This window comes from Pelobates fuscus, chromosome 6, assembly GCF_036172605.1.
Source record: "Pelobates fuscus isolate aPelFus1 chromosome 6, aPelFus1.pri, whole genome shotgun sequence".
NCBI lineage: Eukaryota > Metazoa > Chordata > Amphibia > Anura > Pelobatidae > Pelobates > Pelobates fuscus.
In genome coordinates, this window is record NC_086322.1 from 204,076,130 (window position 1) to 204,103,810 (window position 27,681).

A 27,681-nucleotide genomic window follows, 5' to 3' on the forward strand; every position below is an offset into this window, starting at 1 on the left:
ATCCCCTCTCCAGATAAAAATGCAGTAATGTATATAGCGATGCCATAGGACTAGATTTGAGCCAAATGGGTTATTGGTCCAGATAAATTAATCTTCCCATTTTTCCATAAATAGATTGGCATAGCTTGGCGCAAATCTATTACCCATAGCAGTGCCCTCTATTTGTAGGTAGTGCTGATTGTTTGCCCAAAACCAGTTATGGCTCAAGGTAAAAGCTATGCATTTCACTATATATTCTATTTGATCATTTTTAGTTCGGAGTGAGTGGCTAGTGCATACTGGACAGTCTCACATCCTTGTAAATATTCTATGACTTTGTATAGTGACGTAACGTCTGCTGTTACTATGATATATTCCTTTTTCCATACTGTTTTGGATAACATTTGGATAATGTGTGTATCTCTCAAATGGGATTGCAGTTATGTGACTATTTGTTGTAAAAAATTGACTATGTATTCTGACAAGTTGGATGTGAGAGATCCAATACCTGAAATAATTGGGCATCTGGGATCAGCTTCCATAAATGGCTTTATAAAAAAAACTCTTAGTAAAGCTACTATTAATATTCATTATTTATTGCAGCACATCACTGCTAAATTCTACCATTTATCTCATTATTATGCTTACACATTCTAGCATATTAAGAAATTCAGAGTTGCTAACAAGCACATCCTACACCAAAGTAATAACCTTCACATGTCACCTTCTATTTATAAAGTAATTAAATTTTTTAATGACATTTTTATTTAGCATTTAACCATATGTCTATGAAATAATCCTTTTACAGGCGATTTTTATATCTAACAGACTTATTTTACTTTTAAAATACACTAAAACCTCTACATTAGATGTTAAAAACATAATCAACACAAATTAAGATAAAGACCAATTGAATAATCTGAAGTTCGTGCATAAACTTTAGCACAAGCATATCCAATTCTCCTTAGCCAGTAATAAACATTCTTAAGAATTATTCAACCCTTACTTTCATTGACAACATACATCAACTTTAACAAATATCATTATGTATAAAGCAAACTCGATTCTAGTGTGCAATTCCACTTACAAGTCACACTGCCTTTTATTGTAATTCATTTACAAAATGAAATTCATTCATTGTTGTATATTTTATTAACAACATTTTTAATAATATATAATCCTTTTAATAATGTAATCCCTTTATAAATGCAATATTTTAACGTACCCTCTTTAAACATAAGTAACTGATGTAAAGCCAGTATGTATATGTACCGTTTTATGCTGGACTATTAAGAGTTAACACCCAGCCGAAAATGTATTCGGCTATTTAAACTCTGAAGCTGTTCATGGATGCCAGCCTCTGATGTATTAACTCACGAAACGCATAAGGACACTTTTCGGCATCTACCACAAACTGCAAGAACTACCAAGTTTTATTGGAACGCAGGAAGGGAGAACAGTGGAATGCACGCTGCTCCCTACTACCTAACATCTACTGCCTGGACTGTAGGACTGTGACTACCATCAACCTCCCCCCACTACAAGCATTTCCATCTTCCACTCGAACAAGATTTGCAAATTGTAAGTGCTTTTACTTTGTAACCTTTATTAAAGTTTTTTTTTTGTTTTTTTTTTAACAGTAAGCACTATGGATCTCCATTTCTCTTCCCTTTAGAACTGTGCATACAAGCTGACACTCACCATATATGATCTTATAGTGTATAATTTATATGCAGTTTACAAATTAGTGATATAAAAAAATTGGAGAAGACATCACTAGTAGTACTTATTTCAATAGCCTGTTCAGGAGATAAACCCCAGCTGGTTCAATAGCTGGAGCTACCTGACACAAGCTAACATTTCATGAATTGTATCAATACCATACTGTGACACTTTAAAAGACTTTTCTGGCTAATCATGGCAGCATCACTTATGGGTAGCTCCTCCCTTAGCAGTCACAGGACAGGAATTAATTAAATTTATTAATTAGACTGATAGGATAAAGAGTCCCTCCTCCCCTTACACCTCAGTCTTTTTTTTTTTTTGTCCTTAGCAAGTTCTACATGACTTTTTACCCAAAAAACTTTTTTGGCCACCTTCCTTCATTTGTCGTGGGTTCGTTCCAAATTAGGTTCAGCCTCTCTTCAATTGAAGGACCCAGTAAACACGGCTACAGATTGGTGTTCTGAGGGAAACACGGCTACAGGCAATTGACAGAGATGGGGTTGGTCCTCCTTAAAAATTCCCCTTGTGATTTGGCTTGGCCCTAGCAATTGGGGTCTAAAATTCCCCCCATACCTTGGTGGCAGTTCTTTGGGATCCATACTGGAGTGGGGTCCTCCTGTGGGGGAACCCTGTGCAGGGTCTGTCTTCCTTTCGCTTATTGGTGGTTTTCCTGGGGACTTGGAGTGTTCTGCTGTGGCTGCTGTGCACTCTATTATCTCCCTATGGTTTCCTGGATGTGCCAGCATTGTTGGCTGAAACGCAGTGTGCGTTCCAGCAGGCTGAAGTGACGTCACGGCAGGGCCGGCGAAACCGGAAGTGATGTGCATTTTGGCTGCAAGCGTTTGGAACGCATAGCGTGCATTCCAGCGGTCTGCGCATGCGCGGATCGGACGTTTAGCCGGCTATATTTAAACTGGAGGATGCAGACTCTCAGCCTGTGCGCTGCGTCAGCTGTTAAGGTGATCGGAGCTTCAGTCCTGTGCATTCTGACATTCCTCCTTTGCTCTGTATTTTGCTTGGCTGCCTGGAGTGGTTTCCTGTCATTATAAGGTAGGATTACTTATTTCTTCTGTGGTTTCTTGTTTCAGGGCATTTACTTGTCAGTTTGCCTCTGCCTTTTTTTGGGACTTGTGTTTTACATTTCCTCTGATTCTCCTTTTTAGTATGGATTCCCCCTCTGCCTCTGCAAGATCCCTCTCTAGAAAACATAAGTGAGCCGTTATATATATTTTTTTTTTTACTGGGGGGGTGTTGTTAAAAAGAGTGCCAGACTGAGCCTGTAATATATGTTATATATGGCTTTATTTCAGCCCCAGCAAACATTTGGATTCTCCAGCAAGAAAATCAAGGGTAAAAAACAATAAATGCATTAATTGTTCGTCAACGGCACCACAAGGAAGGAACCTCTGCAGGGAATGCTTATCGGAAGTAGCAGATGTCCCCAGTAGGGGTGCCCCACAGGACGACCTTAAACTCTGGATTTCCCAGGCTATTTCTGAGGGCTTTAAGTCTACCACGGTGACAAGTGGTCCGAGTAAGAGACGCAGAGCGGAACCTCAGTCTTCCAGCTCTGGAGAAGACCCTGACTTGTGGGAGGTCTCCGATGATGGTGAGGAGAAAGTGGAATATACCCCCAGGTCTCTTGACTCGAAGTGTATTGATAGACTTGTTACCCTTCTCAGGGACAATCTTAGCCTCATGGAAGAGAAGTCTGAATTGAGAGAGGCTGATAGGTTTTTTGAGGACCTGAAGCCAAATAGACCTACTTTCCCGGTACATTCCTCGATCAGGGACATGATCATTCAATAATGGAACAAGCCAGAAAGGAAATCCACCTTGAAAAATACATTCTCAAGGATTTATCCTTACTCTGCCGCTGACTGCAACCTATGGAATTCAGTTCCAAAAATTGACGCTGCTGTGATTCATATGGCAAAGAAAACTACACTTCCCATTGACTCCATGGCATATCTTAGAGAGCCTATGGAAAAGCGTATTTGGCCCTGGGCTCTGCCCTCCATCCAGCAGTGGCACTAACCACTCTCTCCAGGGCCTTAAGAGTATGGCTCGCTAATTTGGAGGAGGACACTGATCGGGAAGTTCCTAGGGATCATCTCTTGGAGAGTCTCAAGGACTTTAACCTTGCCACTGAATTTTGTTCGGAAGCCTCCCTAGACATCACTAGTATGATTGCCAAAAGCATGGCCCCGTTTGTGGCCTCTAGAAGGGCTTTATGGCTTCATTCGTGGGGAGCGGACTATGCCTCCAAGGCGTCCTTGTGTGGCCTTCCATTCCAGGGGGATCTCTTATTCGGTAAGATTCTGGAGGATGCCATTCAAACGGCGGCAGATGGTAAAAAAACATTTTTTCCTCAAGTAAGCAGAAAGTTCTTTTCCCCCTCGTGGAAGACTAAGCGCTTCAAGGATGGCTCCTTTCAGGACAGCAGAAGCTATAGACCGGGAAGAGAGTATTCCAGAAATTCTTTGTGGAAAACCTTCTCATATTCTTCGTCCAATAAGGCTTCCAGGGTAAGAGAAGCTAGAACCTCAGGGAAGAACTTCTGAAGGTCTTCAGGCCCATTCGGGGAATGTGGGAGGAAGACTGAAGTTCCTTTACCCGGTGTGGGCCGCAAATCTTACGGACGTGTGGGTCAAGTCCATCATAGAAGAGGGTTACAGTTTACTCCACAGTATTCTTGGCTCCAAAACCCCAGGGAAAGTGACGTCTCATCCTGAACTTGAAAGGAGTGAACTCCATGCTCGATGTAAGAACGTTCAAAATGGGATCTTTGCAGACCATCTTGAAAAGCGTCCAAATATGGGATTGGATGACCTCTATAGACTTGAGGGACGCCTACTACCAAATCCCTATAAACCGCGATCATATGCAGTTTCTTAGGTTCTGGCCACTAGGAAGGCACTTCCAATTCCGGGGTTTACCGCTTGTCGCCAAGAACGTTCTCAAACGTTCTTGTCACCTTGATAGCCTTCATAAGGGTGAGAGGTATCGATATTTTCCATTACTTGGATGACATCCTTATCATAGTTCCGTCTGAGAGGATAGTGGCTCATCATACTCTGGTGACAATGAACATTCTTCAAGACCACTGTTGGCTTCTGAACATAGAGAAAAGCTCCCTAATTCCTTCACAAATGATCATATTCCTTGGAGCAGTGATAAACACATCTTCTGCCCAGGTGTTCTTGTCTCCAGAAAGGGTCGTAAAGATACGAGACAAAATCAGGAAGCTACAAGGTCTCGAGTTTGCATTGGCAAGAGAAGTCATGAGTCTGTTGGATTCTTTAACATCAACGATAGGGTTAGTAAAATGGGCCCAGTGGAAGTTTTGTCCTGTTCAGAATTGCTTACTCCTTCAGTTCGACAGAGTGGGAACAGATTGGGAGCAAAGGATTTCTCTGCCCCTGCCAGTGAGAATTTAAGGATTCAAGGAAAGTGGACCCGAGAGGAGAGTCTCCTACACTCAAATCTAAGAGAATTGAGAGCCATTTCCAAAGCCATCTTGGTATTCCTAACCGAACGGTTGCTTCATATGTGAACAACCAAGGAAGCACAAGAAGCAGATTGCTCTTGAAAGAACTAGCTCCCTTGATGAAGATGGCCATGAACAATCTCCAAGGTCTGAGGGCAATCTATCTTCCAGGTTCGGAGAACGTGACTGCGGACTTCCTCAGCAGAACAGAAATTCTCACAGGAGAATGGAGACTTTACCCGGCAGTCTTTGTATGGATTGCCCATTGGTGGGGCATGCCCCAGATCGACCTGATGGCGTCCTCCCGGAATCATCAATTGAAGAATAACTTCGCCCTCCATCCGGACAGTCAGGCAATGGGCCAGGATGCTCTCTCTCTTCCTTGGTCATTCGATCTTGGTCATTCGATGATGGGTAGGGAATGGAAAGAAAGAAGGCTATGGCAATAATTCTGATCTGGCCTCGAAGGCCGTGGTTTCCTCAATTATCCATGATGAGCCAGGAACAGCCTTTGCCTCTTCCATTATTGGAGGATCTGCTAACGCAGGGCCCAATATTCCATCCTCATCCGGAACGCCTCAAGTTGGGGGTATGGGTTTTGAAAAAGAAAGACTTCAATGATTAGGTCTCTCAGAAGCAGTGGTCATTACCCTTTTGCAATCTAGGAAAGCTTCTACTTCCTCATGCTACCATAGGATCTAGGATGTGTTTCAGGAATGGGCTTCGGCCAAGAATGTTGACTTCTTGCATCCTCGCAATACTCAGATCTTGGAGTTTCTACAAGAAGGTCTGGATAAGGGCCTTAGTCTCAGCACTCTTAGAGTTCAGTCTTTGGGTCTTTCCGCATTGTGCAACATCTCATGGGCTTTGGATCCTTTGATCTCCAGGTTCTTCAAGGCAGCTTTCAGGTTGAGACCTCCTTCCAGATCTGCTACCCCTCCTTGGGACCTTCCGCTGATTTTCAATTATCTAACTGAGGATCTGTTCATTCCCCTTGAGAGTTTGGAGGCTACCCTACTGATATACAAAACTTTGTTTTTGGTGGCAATTACTTCCGCAAGAAGAATTTCAGAGATTAAAGCATTTTCTACCTCATCTTCTTGCCTGCGGTTCAACCAAGATAGTGTGTCTGAGACCAAAATCTGAGTTTCTTCCTAAGGTGGTCTCTCAGTTTCATCTATCTCAAGAAGTGGTCCTTCCATCATTCTACCCCAATCCTACTTTACAAGAGGAGGTTAGGTGGCAACGTTTGGATGTCATGAACTGCCTGTCTATGTACCTCGCTCGTTCTGAGTCATACAGAAAGACTGACCAATTCTTCCTTTTACCTTCGGGAGTTAGGAAAGGTGAGGCGGCCTCTTTATCTACATTGAAACGGTGGATTTCGTTAATGATCAGGAAAGTGTATATATCTCTAAAAGTCGATCTCCTCCAATGAAGATAAGAATACATTCTACCAGAGCATGGTCAACTTCATCGGCTAATTGGGCAGAGGTTCCATATGATGATATTTGCAGGGCAGCCACCTGGTCTTCCCCGATGACGTTCATAAAACACTACAAACTGGATGTGGACTCTCCTTCCAACTCCTTTGGGAAGAGTGTTCTGTCTACAGTTTCTTTATCCCACTTATATTAAATTTCTTTGCAGCATACAAGTCTGTTTGGTGTCCTTTTGGTTTGTTTTCCCACCCTGTATTTCAGTAAGCTTGGGTATTACCCATAAGTGATGCTGCTATGATTAGCCAGGAATAGAGAACATGTATGACAAACTTACCGTAATTTTCTTTTCCTGGCTATTTCTCATGGCAGCATCAGGGTTCCCACCCATTCTTTTGTTTTTCAGCTTTACAATTGGACTGAGGTGTAAGGGGAGGAGGGACTCTTTATACCTATAAGTCTAATTAATTAATCTAATTCCTGTCCTGTGACTGCTAAGGGAGGAGCTGCCCATAAGTGATGCTGCCATGAGAAATAGCCAGGAAAAGAAAATTACAGTAAGTTTGTCATACATTTTCTCTATTGTATATTTGGGACTTCCATACTTCATGTTATATTGATAACTTCCATCTAAGTCAACCAATATTTATGAAGTTTTTTTTTTTTTTTTTTTAACTCATAAAATGTTGTTCTTAAAGTTAAAGATACATTACACCTACCATATCTACTCCTGGATACTCATTAGAACATATCTAATATATCCTTGTTATCTTGCACTCTGGGCTTTTTAGTGGAAGCCCTTTCTTTCCAGTAGAGTAGTGCTCTCCACCATACCATTTTGCTCTAAATCTGAGAATTTTAATTCTCAAACCATATCTAGCTTAGAAAAAGGCCTAACAAAATGAATAGTGTAGTCCTAATTGTGACAAAATGTCTAGGATATCAATCATTTTGTTATTTTTTTGTAGGGCAAGCATTCAATAACTGTTTCAAAGTTCATAATTATCTAAATTTTCTACATTGGGACCATAAAAAACATTGAAAAAGGAAGACATTAAATCAAGATTTTGACAGGAAGTATAGAAAATTTATTTTACAAGCTAGACAAATTTTCTTTTAATATTTGGACCCTTATTCACTAATAATGGAACACTTCAATCCCATAACAACTTCAGCTGTTGTTAACTACAAAGCATTAGCTGAAGTTATCACTGGCTGCCATTTTTAGAAAAAGAGCAAACTCTAACCCTGGGCCTAGCCTTGTCCCCAGATGTAACTTTAGCTCTAACCCTAGCCAAGCCAAAATCCTAACAGATTCCACTGATCTGATTACTTCAGTTGTTAGCTAACTCTAAACCTAGCCATAAATCTAGCCCTATTAAGTCACATGAGGCTTTTGCTGAAAACCTTACTAGTAAGGAGTCCAACAAAAGATGGATCAGATTGCTTTTGGTGGGCCCTTCAGATCAGAGTAGCTTCACGTGGCAAAAGTATGCACTTAATGGTAGCTACATGTCATGCACATTGTCAGTAAGGAGTTAACCCTTTGCTCTCCATGACGTGCTTTCATTCAGTGGAAATAAGGTTTCCAATCTATGTAATTTGTTAGCAACAGTGCAAATGTTTTCTCCCAACAGAGGTAAAAAAGTGACAAAAATAATTTTGCGTGAACTAGAAGACCAACCTTCATAGGGAGAAATGTTCTAGAAAATTGTTTTATCCATCCATTTTTAGTGCTGGTTCTCCATAATACTAATAAATAGAATGCCCCAAACAATTGAAGCATTTAGCTTGCTGAATGTATGAACCGTGTGTCATCTTTTTCATTTTACAAAAGTGCAGATTTTAATAGAAATTTTAACAAATATTAACAAAGGTGAACATGTAATTGGTACTACGTGATATCACATATTATTTAGTGAGCAGCAAATGTACAAACACTCCTGAGTCGCTCATTTACATGCAATTCCTATAGTGTATGTGTGTGTGTATGTCAAAGAGAAAAAAGATATGAAAGCTGAATCTGGAGAACACTCATATATAATGGGTGTAGACCGAATTTGCCTTCAAATATATATACCTCAGAATAATGAAAGTTACATGTACAGGGGAGGGAGGGGGGAAGACTAGGGTAAACCTTTATTGAAAAGCAAACAAATACGATTTAAGTAAAGTTAAAAAGGCCACAGAAGATGGCCATAGAAATGCCACTACACACTAGGATCCAGACGGTGGGCAAAAAAAGGGTATCGTAGAGTAGACTTTAATAAGGAGCCAAAAGCTCCAGAGTATAAGTATCTGAAATCTAGTGGAGGGGATACCAAACAACGGGGCAGGAGAGGAGAGGCAAATACTGTTCATATAAGTGCTATGGACCCCTAAGTCCGAGATATTAACACAAAAAATGTGTATATAGCACTATATACATGAGAGTCCTAGGGGGTAGAAGGGCTGTGGTTGCTGCCAAGGGCAGGTGTTATAGAGAGTAGGGTACACAGGAGTGAGGGAAATGCTCCAACAAAAAGAGACACACAGACTTGCTGCTACACAGCGCAGCTAGTATCCACACCTTAACCACATACCACACAAACGTCTCAAAAACTTGCCCTGGGCTAGCTGTCTAGCTCACATCTGTGAGTGTCAGAGCTAACTGCTACTTCAAGGCAGCCTCAAGATGTCCCTAACTCCCCAGACAATACAACATGCAAAGTTCTATCAAAATACTTTCCCACCCCTTAGTAGGTAAACCCCATAACAGAGATTCCAAATGTTCAAAGTGTTAACCCATCCAAATAGGAAACCTAGTGGTATTGATAAAAATATTCGACTCAATCTTAGGAATTAGCGTCGGCTCAGATCATTCCAAGTTGAGAATACAAAATCTAGAGGTGAGCATCGGCTCAAAATGAACGCTCAACGCGCGTTTCGGCGTATCTACACGCCTTTGTCAAGAGCTGGAAAGGTAGTGGGCTCATTGCCGGTTTTTGAAGGGGAGAACATGCTCCTATTGGCTGAGAACCGCCAATCACATTACAAGGGGTGTTCCCAAACTGCCCCACGTGGATACTCTTACGAAAGACCTCCCAGTATCGGAACGCCACCCAACAGAATGTAGGGGGCGTTACAGGATTAGATTACGTTTATCATGTACCCTCCTCCCTTAGATACCAGCCACTCCGAAACGGGGGCGGGAGGGAGGGGAGGGAAAACAAAGGAATTCGTTTGAGTCCAGAATTACAAAGTTACGAAATATAAGTTACATTGTAATATAAAACGGTATACCAAAGGGTCCCAGTGTAATTATTCATGCTCACATTAATTAGACTCACATTTGTATGACCGTAAAGCCCGATATTCATAGGGGCCGTAAGAGAAAGTATCAGTATACAGGTAATAGTCAAAGATTAATCAGGCAGTGAATAGCAGAAGATCGGCGAAAATCTCTTAAACAGTGCCAAACGAGCCAGACCTCAGACAATGTATTAATAATTAACTCCTTAGTGGATTTAGACTTTTGAGGTATGGAGAAAAATGGCTCGGTATGATGCCTGATACCATTGGTCTAATGATATATAAAATGATGTTATAGAGCAGTGTTTGATAAACTGGGGCAACCATAGGTTATTGTGGACATTCTTATAGCTTCCACTGGTGCGCAGCAATTTTATTTAAAAATGCATATAGCTTGCACTGATGTGTAGCAATTTTATTTAAAAATGTATGTCCATAGATACCGGATACAAAGTAGTATTCCCATATTTGCTATTATTTGTAAATTGGTAAACTAGTGATGGTGGTTATCAGAAAAAAACCAGTAAAGAATGAGCCAAAGTTTACATGTTATGTTACCAGAACATACATATGGGAGGAGGGGACCAGATATATCCCGGTCAAACATAGTCCCACTGATTATAGTAAGAGGAGAGAGATCCCACCTCCTCCCCCGAGAAGAAAAAATTATATAATGTGTACATAAATTCTTATGATCAGACACTACGGTTGCATTAAATTAAATTGACGGGTCCTCTATCCAAAGAGGTGTAACCGATAGGAAAATAGTGTTTCTGGAAATGGACATGAATCTGACAAATCATGTCATTCAATGTAGTGAAGTAATTAGTCATCATTCTAAAAGGTTATTGATATGCAGAGTTATAAGGCGATGCCCTGGATCTTATAGGGTACGGCATTGATGTATTCATAGAGGATGAGTGGTCTTTAGGCAAATACATAGGTATTAAGGCTAAATAGGGCCCTGAAATGAGGCACCTGTGACAGCAAGGGGTACAAAACCAAGGAGTTGGCTAGATGCCCAAATATATATATATGAAATAAATGGGGTGATGATGATCATATAATATTACTAAACCCCCATTATTTTTTGCCTAGATTAGGTATTTTTTTTTTTTTTTAAAAACTAATAAAATCTGTCAGCATTGAAGTTGCTGTTTAGTGGATAAGTGAGTGTGCTGGATCTTGTAAAATATTCCTATGGTAATAAAAAAAAAACACTTCTTGTGCACTCAGTGATAAGTGTTAATATTTATCTCTGTATCAATATTAAATATTCTTCATACATGGCATAAAAGTGTCCACATGTAAAAAAATATATACACAAGTAACAGTTCAGAATGAATTAATATGAATATGCACAAACATGCATTGAGTTAAAAGTTCATATAGAATTTATTAATTAACCTTGTTACACACCATGATTGTCAATACTTCCTAATTGCTTAGCTAGGTGGAGCTAAACTCAGGAGTCAATCAATTGTCCAGAGCCACCTGACTTTCAATACTTTTCAGTGAGCATTGAGATGTCAGGGATTGGACAGCCACATAAAGTCTGTGCTTGGGAAAAAGTGTAGAGTCTGCAAAAGCTGCAGACAAGAGATCTGCGTCTTTTTCAAGCTATGAAAATGCAAATTTAAATGCATGCATGTTTCCACTGAATTATATCTACTAAATATTGATTTTGTTTTATTCGATTTTGATTTGGGAAGTATAGTGCCCTTTTATGATTTGCTTTGAATTTTACTTTTAAATGGAAGTAAATTAATGTGTGATAATCCTCTTCACAGAGTTATAGTTGAGACAGACTGATATAGACATGGCAGAAAATTCCCCCCTCCACTTTACTGTCACAAGCATCAATGATCAAATGAGCATCACACGGTAAGATTTTTACCTCATTATTTAAACAATGTAAATCAGTTTGATTTAAAAATGATAGTTGTAAAAATATTTTCAAATTCTCCATGAATATTACAGTTTGAATTTCCATTGCAAAACATTACCATTGATTTTATTTGCATGAGCACCTGTTGACTATTTGCAAATGCAAATCATGCTGAAGAGTTTCTTCATCTACATTAGTATCCCCACTTAGAAAATACAAACATATTACAACTTTTGGAACATCTGTTTGGGAAGCTGAAAAACACTTAAATATATTGGGATTATTCATCAAAGAGGGAATTGTGGCAAACTGATAATTTTATGCTAAACTAGCAGGAAATATAGCTGAGATGCAGATTGTGTTTTTATTTGGTTAGTTTGTGGAAACTGTCTTCAAATCTCTGTGTGATTTGTCTTCGATTCAATGACTAAACTCCTCTCCTGTTCTAGAGAGCAGTTGTTGGTTTGATTTTTGTTTTGTTATAACGATTAGCTACTGATATATTTTTTGTTGATTTCATTTTGTTTATTTTAACCCCTTAAGGACCAAACTTCTGGAATAAAAGGGAATCATGACATGTCATGTGTCCTTAAGGGGTTAAATCTGCACTGTCACTTTGTGGTTTGTTTGTTTTTTCTTTATTTCTTTTATTATTATGGTGATGACAATAAGTCGCAAAGCAACTGTGACACATATGCAGAAGAATGCAGCATTTTGACGGACAAGCCCCGTCAGCAGCTTGCATATGTACAGTAATAGGAATTGGTGTTCAACAATTGCATATACATTGTCATCTTATAATTGCATAAATATGAACTTCTATTGTTGTGTGTAGATTTAACATAAGGTTGGTCTCAGAGAATTTGATTTGGTCTGAGTTGCTAAGAGAACAAACAATTGGAAATTTTTACAGACAGAATAGAGGAAGAAGAAACTAAAGTAGAAAGGAAGGATTAGAAGTTTGTAGGTAGTAAGGAGAAGTATTCCTGAGGTTGGTTCCTGCGGGAGTCCTAACCTGTTATGGTTAAGGTGTGGCTCAAGGAGGCATCTAGGTGGGCAGGTTTTGTTTAATTATTGTTGTTCCTCTTTTCCCTTTGGTTTTATTCATTTATTAGTTTTTTAGTTATACATGAGAAAATAGGGATTATCTTTTCTTATAGGCACTTTATCGTTTGTAACGCTTGTCAAGAGGAGGGGAGATTAAGCAAAGTTCTATTTCAGTTCCTTAGATAATTCACCCAGCCAGTCAAAATAATCCAACAGAAGGGCAAACTACACATATCATGGAGAGATGGGAGAACAAAATGGCTGCACCCAAACACTTGAAGCCGGTGCATGGAAGCAAACCATACTAAGTATAAATAAAGGCAAGGGGGAACTAGTATAATCACTAAGATATAGGATACATAACGAAAGTAAAACAGAAAATAAATCATGACAGTGCTGCTTTTATCATTAACCCCTTAAGACCGCAGACAAATGTACAAGTTGTGAACCAAAAAAAATGTAAACAAACCACAGATTTTGACTATATGTCTGTTCGACAATAATTTACCTCTTTCATATTAAATGCACCCACACTTATTATATATAATTTTATTCAGGGGAAACAGGGCTTTCATTTAACATCAAATATTTAGGTATGGAACATAACTTAATATGAATACAATATAAAAAAATGAGAGAAAATAAGATTTTTTTTAAATTTTCTTAGTTCTATGTGACATTCTAACTGTGAATGTCATAATACTGTTTGCTTTTACTGCAATAAAATACACATATTTGTATTCAGCGATGTCTCACGTGTAAAACAGTACCCCCTATGTACAGGTTTTATGGTGTTTTGGGAAGTTACAGGGTCAAATAAAGCATGTTACACTTTTCAGTTTTTTCACATTGAAATTTGCCAGTTTGGTTACGTTGCCTTTGAGACTGTATGGTAGCCCAGGAATGAGAATTACCCCCATGATGGCATACCATTTGCAAAAGTAGACAACCCAAGGTATTGCAAATGGGGTATGTCCAGTCTTTTTTAGTAGCCACTTGGTCACAAACACTAGCCAAAGTTAACGTTAATATTTTTTTGTGTGTGAAAAATGCAAAAAACTAATTTGAAAGTCAATTTTGTCCAGTGTATTGACTAAGTGACTACTAAAAAAGACTGAACATACCCCATTTGCAATACCTTGGGTTGTCTACTTTTGAAAATGGTATGCCATTATGGAGGTAATTCTTATTTCTGGGCTACTATACGGTCTCAAAGCCAACGTAACCAATCTGGCGAATTTCATTGTGAAAAAACTGAAACGCAAGCCTTATATTTGACTCTGTAACTTTTGAAAACACCCTAAAACCTGTACATGAGGGGTACTGTTATACTCAGGAGACTTTGCTGAACACAAAATATTTGTGTTTCAAAACAGTAAAAAGTATTACAGCAAAAATATCGTCCGTGTAAGTGCCGTTTGTGTGCAAAAAAGGAAATAATTTCACTTTCCCTGACGATATCATTGTTATAATACATTTTACGGTTTTGAAACACAAATATTTGTGTTCAGCAATGTCTCCCGAGTAAAACAGTACCCCCCATGTACAGGTTTTATAGTGTCTTGGAAAGTTATAGGGTTAAATATAGCGCTAGCAAATTAAATTCCCTATACTTTCGGCCTGGGTTGTTAGGCAGGTCCCGCAAATTGTAATTAATAAAAGGACCTAATTATGTAAAATTATTACATAAATATATATGTAAAATTATTATATACACACACGTGTGTGGATATATATATGTATATAATTTTTTTACAATAATTTTTATTTATATATAGGTATACATATAGTGATGTATACGTATATACTTAGGTATATATATATATATTATTTTGTTCTACATGTATTTTGATATCAATATATATATATTATCAAAATACAGTTAGAACGAAATTACACACATATATATTTTTAATTTTTTTTTATTTATTTTTTAACGTATTTACATATTTTTTTATTATAAAATATATATATATATATAATTATAATTATGTATATATTTAATCAACATCCTTCTACGTGTATTTTGATATTAATATATATATATATATATATATATTAAAATACACTTAGTGTATGTGTAAATGTGTGTCATATATGTATGTGTATATGTGTATATATGTGTATATGTATATGTGAGTGTTTATTTTATTTTAAACTTTAATTTATTTTTAACAGGGGTTAATAGGGGAGGAGAGGTGCAGAGACAGTGTCAGCCAGTGATTTTACATCACTGGCTCACACACAGGATCAGTGATCACAGTGACAGGCTGTCACTGTGATCACCTCCTGCAGATCACGGTAATTGACCACAGGGGAGGTGCCTGGGTGGCCAGGCATGCCCCACACCGTGATCTGCAGGGGGATCCTGCCTGCAGTTACTATGGGTCAGCCAATAGGCTGACAAATAGTAACTCTGATCGCAGTGACAGGCTGTCACCGCGATCAGATCGCAGGGAGAGGCTGTCTCTGCATTCAGATCGCAGAGACAGCCTCTCCCTGCGATCATACTCTGCAGATTGCGGTCACTGACCGCAAGGGGACTGCCTGGGGGGCCAGACATGTCCCCCGACCGCGATCTGCTGCAGAGAATTCGGCCGGCTCCGTGTGTCAGCCGATTTTAAAATCGGCTGACACATGGTAAATACCGATCGCAGTGACAGCCTGTCACTGCGATCGGAAGCCGCAGACCGCGGTCCCCAGGCACAGGGGGGCTGCCTGGGGGGCCAGGCATGCCCCCCGACGCGATCTGCAGCGGCCATGTGCCGCCAGCCACGTGGGGGGTAAGACCGCCCAGGACGTACTATGCCGTCCTGCGGCGTTTAGAGCCGCCCAAATAAGGACGGCATAGTGCGTCCTGCTGTCTTAAGGGGTTAACAACTTCAACCACTGAGCTCTGGAGGTACTCAGCATTCCAGCATTCACGGACAACCAATTTCTTTCCTTGCTTACTTTTCTGATATTTTACTATTACGCTTTATTTCACACAATAATTTGCTAGGTTATTTTTTTGTTTTTTAGTTTACGCAAAGAAAAGTTTAATCAATTTATTTTTATATTAAAGGATCACTATAAGGTCAGGAACACAAACATGTATTCCTGACCCTATAGTGTTAAAACCACCATCTAGCCCCCCTGGGCCCCTCATGCCTCCATAAATATAGCAAAACCTTACTGTATTCAAGCCTGAAGCTGTAGATCTGCATGCTGTTTGCCTCAGAAAAACAAGCTGTCTTCTGACATCATCAGAAGTGATGGCCTGATCCAATCATAATGCTTCTCCATAGGATTGGCTAAGACTGACAAGGAGGCAGATCAGGGGCAGAGCCAACAGAATTCAAACTCAGCATCTGGCCAATCAGCATCTCCTCATAGAGATTAATGGAATCAATGACTCTCTACCAGGAAAGTTCAGTGTCTGCATGCAGAGGGAGGAGATACTGAATGTTTGGATGCATTTTAAGCAGCCATGACCAAGGAAGAATCTCTAACAGCTATCTGATGAGTGGCCAGTGAAGTTATCACTAGGCTTTAATGTAAACACTGCCTTTTCTCTGAAAAGACAGTGTTTACAGCAAAAAGCCTGGAGGAAGCTATTCTACTCATTAGAAAAAAATCAATAAGCTGTAGTTGTTCTGGTGACTATAGTGTTCCTTTAATCTCCTCACTACCAAGCAGTTTGCCAATAACACCACCAGAATCAGAGTATATTGGGTGCCCTGGAAAGCAATGTTCCATTTTTTTTTTGTCTTAATATGCAAATATAGCACATTACTTATCGTATATAATATTGTTGAGTATAATCTGCATATCTCAAGTTGGACTTTGAAAATCAAGAAAATCACAACTATCCCAGAGTTATTAAAGGGACACTCCAGGCACCCAGACCACTTCTGCCCATTGGAGTGGTCTGGGTGCCAACTCCCACTACCCTTAACCCTGCAAGTGTAATTATTGCAGTTTTTTTAAAACTGCAATAATTACCTTGCAGGGTTAAGTCCTCCCCTAGTGGCTGTCTATTAGACAGCCACTAGAGGGAACTTCCTGCTCTTTCGCACAGGTTTTCTGTGCTAGAGCGTCGCTGGACGTCCTCACGCTGTGTGAGGACCTCCAGCGTCGCTCTATTCCCCATAGGGAAGCATTGAAATTAATTTTCAATGCTTTCCTATGGGGTGTGCTAATGCGCATGAGCGGCATTGCCGCGCATGCGCATTAGGTCTCCTCGGCCGGCGGGCGGGATCAGTCTCGCCCACCGGCCGACGTAAGCAGAAGGAGGAGCGGCGGGGGAAGAGGAAGCAGCGACATGGGACATGTCGCTGCCTCTGGTAAGTCACTGAAGGGGTTTTTACCCCTTCAGTAACCGGGGATTGGGGGGTGGGAGGGAGAGGGACCCTCCAGTGCCAGGAAAACGGATCGTTTTCCTGGCACTGGAGTTTCCCTTTAACTTCACATTTAAATGAGCTCAGACAGGCATTGTTTTTTCAGACTTCACCCTGCATTTCTGCAGGTACCCTTAGCAATGGATACCATTTTAAATAGTGCTTCTTTTTTTAAGTCAATATATTGACCAGTTTTCAACCAAGGACTGAATAGTTTAAACCTTGTGGATCTTGTTGATATGGCACTGGTAAAGATCTGGAAGTTGAAGTCTCTCCGAGAGTATATATATTTATATTATATTTTAATATATCTATCTATATCACCCTATATATATTGTACATGTTGCACATACCATATTGACCTCACATTGCAGCAATGTCTCTTTGGACACACACTCACATAAATACATGCACACACAAACACACAGTGACATACAGACACACACATTGACTGTCACAGTGTGTGATTGACAGGGTTTATCTGACTGTGTATTTCTGACTGAGTTTGTCAGGCATTGTGTATCTAAATATGTGCCTGAAAGTGTATGTCTGGCATTGATTATAATTGTGTCTGTGAGAGTATATATGTGTGTTTGTATCTGGGACAGTGTCTGAAATGTATATCTGTGTCTATTTTGGTGTCTGTGAATCTTTGTGTCTGTAGGCATGTTAGTTTCTTTGTTTTGGAGTGTATATGTGTGGGAGAGCTGCTTCCAGTGTATTGCAGTGTGTTGCATGCATGGGGTGCTGCTTTTGGTCTTGATGTTTATGTTGTGTCTATAGCAAGGCTGTGTTGTTTGAGTGAGTGGAGACTGTGTTTATAAAGGCTGCTGAATGTATGAAGGTCTTTGTCTGTGGGAGGGTGAATGTGTGTTTCTGAGAGTTACTGTGATAAAGTCTGTGTGGAGGTGTCACTGAGTATGAAGGTGAGTTTGGGACATGATTGGTTGTGTAGACTGAGTTGGCAGGTTCAGTTAGGGGGTTGAGTTTGGTGGGTGGCTGTGTATAGGGAGATTATGTGTCTGTGTTCAGCATTCCCGCATACTGTAGTGGATTTTTGGTTTTCTTTTTTATTGTGCAGGGATGGGGTAATGATCCAATCCCTTGATAGTCCATTATGGCTCCCTGGTGGTCCGGTGAGCTGTCAGGCAGATTTGTACCTTTTGGTGGGTGCAGCTCCTTGTGAATGCTTCCTTCTGGCCTCTCACCAATAGAGAGCATTAGCAGAGACCGGCACCCAGTCAGAGGTGCAGACCTGCACTGAGATCAGCCCATCTTCAGAACTTCCCATTAGCACAGGCAGCTTTAGGGCCAAAGCCAGGGAAGCAATTGTACATTGTTTGCTATACAATATAAAGAGATTGAAAAGGAATACTTCAGGGGTAACATACAAAAAAAATAGCATTTGGGGAAATATTCTAAAAGTGGAGCAATGAACAGAACATCCATTATGTGCACATTTACAACTTTACCCAGAATCAGAGTCAATACATCTCAGGGCAGAAAGGTGAAAGGTTGTGCTATACTTCCCAGTAATTAGACTTACAACTCTTGAGATAATGTAGCTAGAGATTAACCATTGATTTATCTCTGAAGTTTATTTTTGATGCAAATCAGTTGAGTATACAGCTGCAATAACAATCACAATTTGTTGAGAAAATTATAATTTCTGCAAAGTATGGCTTGTTTTGTCTTGAAGGATTTGGCCTTTTTTGATTAGTGATAATATTCTTCAATCCAGAAAGGTACATTTAGCTAGTCGCTAGTTTACGGGTACATCATGGAGTCTGATTATCCAATTTAATAGTACCTATTTTATTGACCTTGGAAGGTTGAAAGGCTAATTTAATATTGCTGGGAATCAGGTATATGATGCTGAAATGGGTTACTACAATCCTTTTAAAGGGGAGGAGATTTCCTGTGCAATATGGAGAAGGCTCCCTTCTTGATTGGAGTAAAAGCTGAAAAAAAAAAAAAAGAAGTTTACATACCTGGAGTCCAGCGCTGGGCGAAGCCCCTGTGCTTACTTTCACTTCCCCTCTGACATCACTGGGGCCTCTCGCAGTCCAACTGCGCGAGGCCCCTGTGATGCCAGAGGGGAAGTGGAAGTCAACACAGGAGCTTTGCCCAGCGCTGGACTGCAGGTATGTAAACCTCTCCTAGAGAATCCTGGGAGTGGACTAATTTGGTGGCTCATAGGACATGTGAGTGCTCTGTATGTACAATGCTTCAAACAGAAAACACTGCACATGTATACTCCTACCACCACGACCACTTCTAATCACTGAAGTGGTCATGGCATTTGAAATAGCCCTTCAATCACTGGATTATCTTAATTTTAATAACCTGAATCATTTTGTTGGTTTGTCCTAGCCTTCACTGCTAACTGAATATCAAGATCTTCACTTGATAATCACATTCTTTCTTAAATGTTTTCTGGGTTTCATTATGACAATTGTTTAAAAGAATTTAGCAGAGAGTATGCAGACACTGACATTCATACCACTTACTCTGGAATTTTGCCTCGAGTAAGTATGGTGGTCATGATATTTTCCTTTGCATAGTAAACGTGTTGAATCAAGATTTTTCTACAATTTTCTGTTTCAATCCCAACTTTTGTTCATGGCATGGAAACTTGAAATAGATTACTACAATTATTTAATGGAAAAACCCTTTGCTACATTATCACTTGTCAAAAACAAAATGCATACAAAGAGGGAGATTTTCCATCTTCCTAAGACCAGTGAATCAAGCAAATGGAAATTATATTTTGTATCCCTAATGTACCATGCACTGTTTAAAATGCGATGAACACTTATGACCTTTTTGTTTGTTTTACTGTAAGTTACACATGACCCTTTTATATACTTGACTTTGTTAAAGTAAATTTAAAGAACATTTTGATAAAAAATATAAAGCACTTTTAAAAAAAATAAAAAAAATAACCTAACCTTTTTTTTGTATGGTGATCACCAATGTTTCACAATAACGCATGTTACTTCTGTGGTTACCATTAGTTGCTGTAACCTAGAGATAGTGACTTTTTGTATGTAATCATTAAACAACATAGATGTGAAGTAAATGGACTTTATTTCGACATTTTCTTCTGTATTCATTTGTTTTCTCAATTTGCTGTATAAATATGGGTTATTAGTTCAGCAGTTTGAAACTACCGAACACCGACCACCCTCCTGGCTTGTTAAGTTCAAAAGCATCGTCGATTAAGTGTTCCCTGGGTGGCCGCTGTTCGTATAGCCGAACGCTACGTTGAAAAGAAAACGGCGGCAGTCTTGTTCGCACGAGGGGTGTCAACTAAAATCGGACACTCGACCTCACGAACCACCGCTGAAACTACCGAACACCAGCTTCTCCCACTTACCGAACAGCCAGAAGAGCGGCATTCGGTAGTTATGTTCATGCAGACAAGGGGAACAATCGCTGCTATGAGCCAGGAGGATCTTTTCAGTATTTTGCTCACTTTTCACCTTTTTCCTCATTGACCAACCGCACACCCTGAATTCGTGGAACTGTTTTGGGCAGGAGCCTCGTGTGTGGTCCGTAAAACATGACTTCCACACTTTTCAAGAACCCCTGAACCGATCTGGGTGAAATTTGGATATGTTTGTCCCCCAGATCGGGGCTATCAGGGGATATGTATTTTGTGGGGATACCTTGTGGGGAAAGGGGTGTTCTAACTTTTGGGGAAATTGTGTGCCCTTTGCCTGGAGATAATTGATTTATTCATTAACTTATCTCAATATCTCCCAGGCAGAGGGAAGGCGTGTATTAGTGAAATACTGTATAATGATTGGTTAATGTATTTGTTTGCTATGGGAGGTCCTCTTGCAGGAGGATTTCTCATAAAAGCCGGCTTGTTTTCAATAAAGATCATTCCTGTTACACCCTTCATGAAGTCTAGGCTCATGTTTGGGGGATATTCTATTTGCTGGGAAGAATCGTCTTGGAAGCTGTATTCATCTCTACTATTCCTCTACTCCCTGCTGCAGCTATAATCACTTATGCTCAGCTGTTGAGAAAGGAATAGAAGGCTGCAGTACCATAACCACTGCAGGTCTTAACAATAGACAATCTAAACTGTCTATATCACTGAATATCAGTGCATTTTTTTTTTACCGTCACTGCTCTAAAAACGAATGTCAACAGTTGGTGTAAATCAGCCTGCGGTCACCTCACCTCCAGTGGGATCAAATGACTGTTTTTGTAAATTTGGGTGGATCTGAAAACATGGTTTTATTACTTTTAGTTCTATTATACAATACAGTTGTGAAACCTGTATATTTATTTAAAGTATGATACTTTTTTTTTTCTACACATATTATGTGAATTTGATGCGTTATGGAGACATGCAGTACAGTTGTTAGTGTTTTTCTAGTAGCATTTAACATCAAATCCAGGGACTTAACTACTGAGCCCACCTCATCTCCTCTCCTTGCTCCCCACTATGCAATACACCTGAGTGAGATGTGTGTGGTGGCTAAGTGCAATTGTGCTGGGCATGGATGAGTGTGATTGTGTTGATTGGCTGCGTGTAATAAGTATGTGTGTAGTTGGCAGAGTGTGATTGTGTGTATGTGGGTTTTGGCTGTGTGTGAGTGTGGAGTGATGGCCCTGCTTGGGGACAGATCCCAAAGTATAGCAATACCCTGTGGTAACACTTACATGCTGGATTCACTACCAGCACAATGGAGTCAGTGCTTTGCACACTTTCTCAATAAGTGTGGGGAACCCCTGCAAAGGCAGGGAGGGTGACTGGGCCCCTATATTTCTCCTGCACATCCCTGAGGTCTAGTGGGGCTCTTCCTGCATTGCTCCCAAGTATGACCTTTAGTAATGCAGGAGCTGTAGTGATGTCTTAGTTCCTGGCATTACTGCAGTGGGCCCAAGGGAGATTTGCTACCAGAGCATGAAGAAAAGAGCTCCCTCGCTGCCCAGCACGCTTTATATTTCAGCAGAGTAGGCACATGCATAACTGAGTAAAAAATATGTGGTCCAACATAGTAAGCAATATTTTATTTTTACAGCTTAGCTACTACTAATTTGTAACTTGAACATTTTTGAGTTTTGGCTATATTAAGATTCAAGTAAATTTGGGCCAATCAGCTATACTTCAAATTCTGTATCTTCGATGTGCCATATACCCAAGCAAACAACTAGAACAATTGCCGAACATTTGGTATTCGGGTTTTCCTAAATGGGTGCCAAAAAAAAAAAGAGGAGATGACTGGTGGAATAAGAGATAGTTGATGGATAGGAGTACTGAAAAATCTCTACAAAATAAAATTTCTGTATATATGTTGCAGTACACGGATTGGGTCATTTTCGTATTCTTTTTGGTTTGTCCAAGTGTTTCTCAAAATTGTTATTTTATTAACGAGGTTATATTAAACAACATAAAAACTAGCGGTTTCAGGAAGATAGCACCATGCAGCCTACTAATTACAAGTCTACTAATTACAAATCAATGTTAAGTGAATTTACAATTTCTAATACTTACAGTAACTCAATTATATAATTTTTAATGTAAAATACAATCTTAATTGTAATTTATATTGGCTTATTGTCTGCATTTAACTACCTAGCTTGTCGGGTTCAAAGAGATGATTTGCTGCTTAGTTCGGCCAAATCAACCAGTGTTATATTCTGTTCTCCTGTCACCCCCTCCCCCATACACATACAAAAATCAACCTGCACAAGCTGTACAAACATTAGGGAAATATAATATAATGTCAAGAAACCTTCAAAACAGGTGTTCAATAACTTCAATGAAGCAATGGAAAGAGGAAAATACATTGCTAGCATGAAGTGTCCCCTACCCTTGCAAATTATGTATAACAGAACTAGCAAATACTGCAATATATTAGTCTGCTCAGTTTGAACTCTAGCAGTGCCAAAAATATCCTTCAAATTTTCCCAATATATATATACATATTCAACAAAACAGTCCAAATATATCTAATATATCTAATTTTATTTTAGGAGTCAACTTGATTCATTGTTGAAAATGTATAACTGTTACTTTAAAGACCAAGAGAACCTACACATAACATATGATCAAGTAAGTACTATATGACACCTTTCATTTTTATTTTGTTGACTTACAAATTGAAATAAATAAATGCTAAATTCCTTTCGGGCTCATCATTCTTTTTCTTTAAGCAGTCATCCACTATCAATGCAATTTTTAACTCCTGATTTAATGTCACTATACACAAGTGCATTACCTGACATGCATGGCTTTTTAATAATATTTAATGAGATTTTTCTCAGTTGACCCATAATGTGCTAACATGTTCATCGAACACCAACATCAAATCCTGCCAAATTAACAGTAACTTTTATCTACAAGCATTGTGGGCAGAGGTAGAAATAATGTAGAGGGGGCTCTGCTGCAAGTATTTCTAAACCCTGAGACAGTCACACACACCATAACATGCAGATAGACATAAACACACACACACACACACACAGATACACATAAACCCTGATATACAGGGTATGACATTGCATTAGATTTTTTTTATAATTATATTTTTCAATGTTAGCGAACATTCTCATTTCTACAAATAATCACATGTAAATAAGAATATACACATTTTAATTATAAATATATAAATACATTACATTTTATCTTATGAATTTAGTTAGGGATGGATAAGAGGGAGAAGGTAAGCACTGAGCCCTTCATTGTTAATTGAGGAATCTTTATTTAGTCCTAATGTGCCTATTGTGGTATTAATATTTCATAAAAGTGTACTCATGATTTTCAGTCAATACCCAGGTGTTGAAGCCTTGTTACGGAAGGAAACACTTCTAATTTATTCCAACATCTGAATCTTAAAACCCCCCATAAACAATTAAGCAATTTTCTGTCCTTGATTATAAAATTTATGCAATGATATGAATAATTTCAGGATGAAAGTGGACAAATTGTGGTTTCGGGACTGATAGAGATTTTTTGGGGTGTTCAAAGGCCTATCAGATTTAAAATGCAAGATGAAAAATTATTCTCCTCAGAAGCAATCCAGTTACCAGAAGTCATTGGTTCAAGCATGACAAAAAGGTATTTTTTATTTGTTTTCTTAAAGAAAATAGTATTCTAATTCCTTTTATATCTAAATGTGCTTACTTATTTTCCATAGGTAAATAAACATTGTCCGTTTCCTCGGTTTGGCATGCCTCTCAGCTAGAGGAGTTCCTTTAGCCTCCCTCCGCCTTTTACCAATCCACCCATCTCATTTTCACATGAACGAGCACTATCCATGTTTGAGAAAATATGTGCACGCTCATGATTTTTGCAAATAAAAGCGCAGAAAATTGTGAAAGTCAGCTAAACAATAATGACAAACTGATTCTCTGCATCTCTATATACAGAGAATAAAGAGCAAGTGTAACAATTGACTGTATATATATACATATTGTATGTATACAGTAAATAAAGAGGAGCACTGTGCAGATCAGTGTGTGACTCGGTATATAGCACACTGCTATGAAAGGTAAATCACACTGCCAACCAACGTTTGTGGTTTTTGTAGCAGGACATATGTGGGACAATTCAAAATACAAAGTTATTCTATCAGGATCTTTTTGATATATATCATCTTTACTAATACGATATTGAAAAGAAACTGACAACCAAAAGTTAATCAAGTGCCATAATTACTATGAATCTAAGTGAAACTTAAAGGACCAATATAGTGCCAGGAAAACAAACCTCCCAACCCCCCACCCTCATGGCCCCCCTCCCGCTGGGCTGAAAGGATTAAATCCCTTCAGCCACTTACCTTTCTCCAGTGTCAGACTGCCTTGGCTCCTGGGAACTCTCCTCCTTGTGCCGACGTCGGCGCCTTCTCAATTACTCAATGCTTTCCTATGAACGTCAGCGTCTTCTGACTGATTTTCACAGTGAGAATCGCAGAAGCGGCCTCTAGTGGCTGTCAGTGAGAGGCTGGATTAACCCTCAGTGTAAACATATTTCAGCTGCAGGGTTAAAACTAGAGGGAACTGGCACCCAGACCACTTCATTGAGCTGAAGTGGTCTGGGTGCCTATAGTGTTCCTTTAAGAATTATAGATATGGCATTGTGAGGTTGCTACCTACTTACAATGGGTGGGAAAAAATAGATTGGATGGAGTAGGGGGACATACTTTCAAGCATTAAGGGGTCTGCTTTAGAATCTCTTACTCATGTTTCTAGATTAAAAAGGGGATATAACCCAGAACATTTCAAGAAAACAAAACTAGTTTTATCTAGCCAATGTAAGGATTATGTGGGGGAGTGTGCCTGATCTAATTTATAATAAGTACTGCTCTAGAATTCTTGTGGATATTAAAGAGGGTGCCTATTAAAACACCCACCATGTTGCTATCCAGTGTGAAATAGTGGGGTTACTGAATACTGTATTAGATATCAGAACCCATGGATGTATTGGTGTTTTCTCAGTTTATTGAGATGTAGCATGTAAATAGAAAGATAGAATATAGAAGTATGTATGTATTTTGAAAGGGCACTTTAAAGGGACATGGTCACTCCTTCAACTGATTGAATTAACTACAGTGTCGGCAGTTTCCTGAAGTCTTCCGTCCATTCAGTGTTAAACCATTTTTAATCATTTAATGCTATATGAGAGTAGCCAGCAGGCCATTCACTCTGTGCTGAAGAGGAAGCATTAGCCTGAGCAACAATAGGTAGCTGTGACTGGCTGAAAATGTCATCTGACCACTTTCAGCTGATCACAGTACCCATTGCTGATGTCAATTGGTATGGCTAGAATGAAGTGTGTAATCTCTGCCTTATCCATACCTCCAGTAAGGGCTGGACCTTGGGTAGCTGGAACCCTCATTTAATGTTAAACTGCTCACAAATGACTTAACGTTGAAAAAAGTGACAGTCAGGTAATTCCAGGCACTATAGCTAATCCACTTGGATTAAATGTTTACAGTGCATACAGTGTCCCTATAAGCAACATATCCAATACATCTTGACTAATGGTTACGTTGTCAAGAGTCTAAGTGCTGCCCTTCAGTTCTTTATCAAACTATTTACCAAATACTTGTTTCTTAATAACACAAGTGACTGCCCCTTCCTCAATCTCATTGAGGAAGCAGAATTTACAATTCTATATTATTGGTTTCTGTGATAGGCTGTGCCAGTGACAGGTTGTGCACTGGAGCTAATTTTTCCAGATTAGCTATTTCAGCCTAAAATGTGGAATTATCTTGTTAATTGTCCATAATTTTTGTTGTTTTTATTAAGTCTTGTGGACACTCATGAAGAAAATACATAGCCAATTAGAATGTCTTGAGCAAGCCTAGATCTCTTGTGCCATTACTAAAAAAACATTGCCTAACTTAGTCAACTGGTCCCAACCATAAAGATGTCCATAACTAAAATAGCAAGCAAGTCACTGCTTTCTCTAAGAATCTTCAAGTAAGAAGGAGTAGAAGAGATGTACATGATATGCATGTAAGATATTTGAGATTAGTCACCTATTTCTTCTTTGGTACGTATGACACAGTGTTTCACACAAGAGTTCCATTATGTGTCTTTCATTTATACAGTTGCGCTCAAAAGTGTGCATATCCTTGGAGATTTGGTAATATAAGTATCATTTTTACACACATGAGTGGGCAGGCAAAACACATTTCTTTTAATTATTTTCGGAATTATATTCAACTGTAGGTTACAACAGAATGGCACAATCCTAAAACAAAACATGGCAAGAAAGAAAACATTTAAATGACCCTTGTTCAAAAGTCTGCATATCCTTAGTTCTTAATACTGTGTATTTCCCCCTTTAGCATCAATGACATTGTGCAGTCTTTTGTAATAGTTGTTTATGAGGCCCCTAATTGCAGGTGGTATAGCTGTCCATTCGTCTTGGCAAAATGCTTACAGGTTATGGTTCTGACCATAAAACTCTATTGTGGTCTCGTCACTCGAAATTACAGTGTGCCAGAAGCAGTCAGGCATGTCAATTATTCTGGCAGTTGTCGCTAAAATCTTTCTTGTTCTACCTGACCTTGGCTTGGTATAAAGAGATCCCCAAATTTTCCTCTTCTTAACCCCTTAAGACCGCAGCCAAATGTACAAGTTGTGATCCAAAAAAAAATAAACAAAACCTGGCATTTGCGCTATATGTCTGTCCAACCGTAATTCACCTTTTTCATATTAAATGCACCCACACTTATTATATATCATTTTATTCAGGGGAAATAGGGCTTTCATTTAACATCAAATATTTAGGTATGGAACATAACTTAATATGAATACAATATAAAAAAATGAGAGAAAATAAGATTTTTTTTAAATTTTCTTAGTTCTATGTGACATTCTAACTGTGAATGTCATAATACTGTTTGCTTTTACTGCAATAAAATACACATATTTGTATTCAGCGATGCTCACGTGTAAAACAGTACCCCC

The 27,681-nt window shown here is 39.1% G+C and overlaps 1 protein-coding gene across 3 annotated transcripts in view; it reads left to right on the forward strand.

The window, feature by feature from the left end:
- Positions 1-27,681, forward strand: part of RASSF6 (Ras association domain family member 6) — a 112,431-nt gene that overhangs the window by 16,486 nt on the left and 68,264 nt on the right. For all 3 annotated transcript variants that reach the window (XM_063425310.1, XM_063425309.1, XM_063425311.1), the window contains 3 exons: positions 11,715-11,808; positions 23,236-23,314; positions 24,171-24,319. In XM_063425310.1, coding sequence (XP_063281380.1) covers positions 11,744-11,808; positions 23,236-23,314; positions 24,171-24,319 — 293 coding nt within the window. In that variant the 5' untranslated portion in view covers positions 11,715-11,743. The remainder of the gene's footprint in view (positions 1-11,714; positions 11,809-23,235; positions 23,315-24,170; positions 24,320-27,681) is intronic.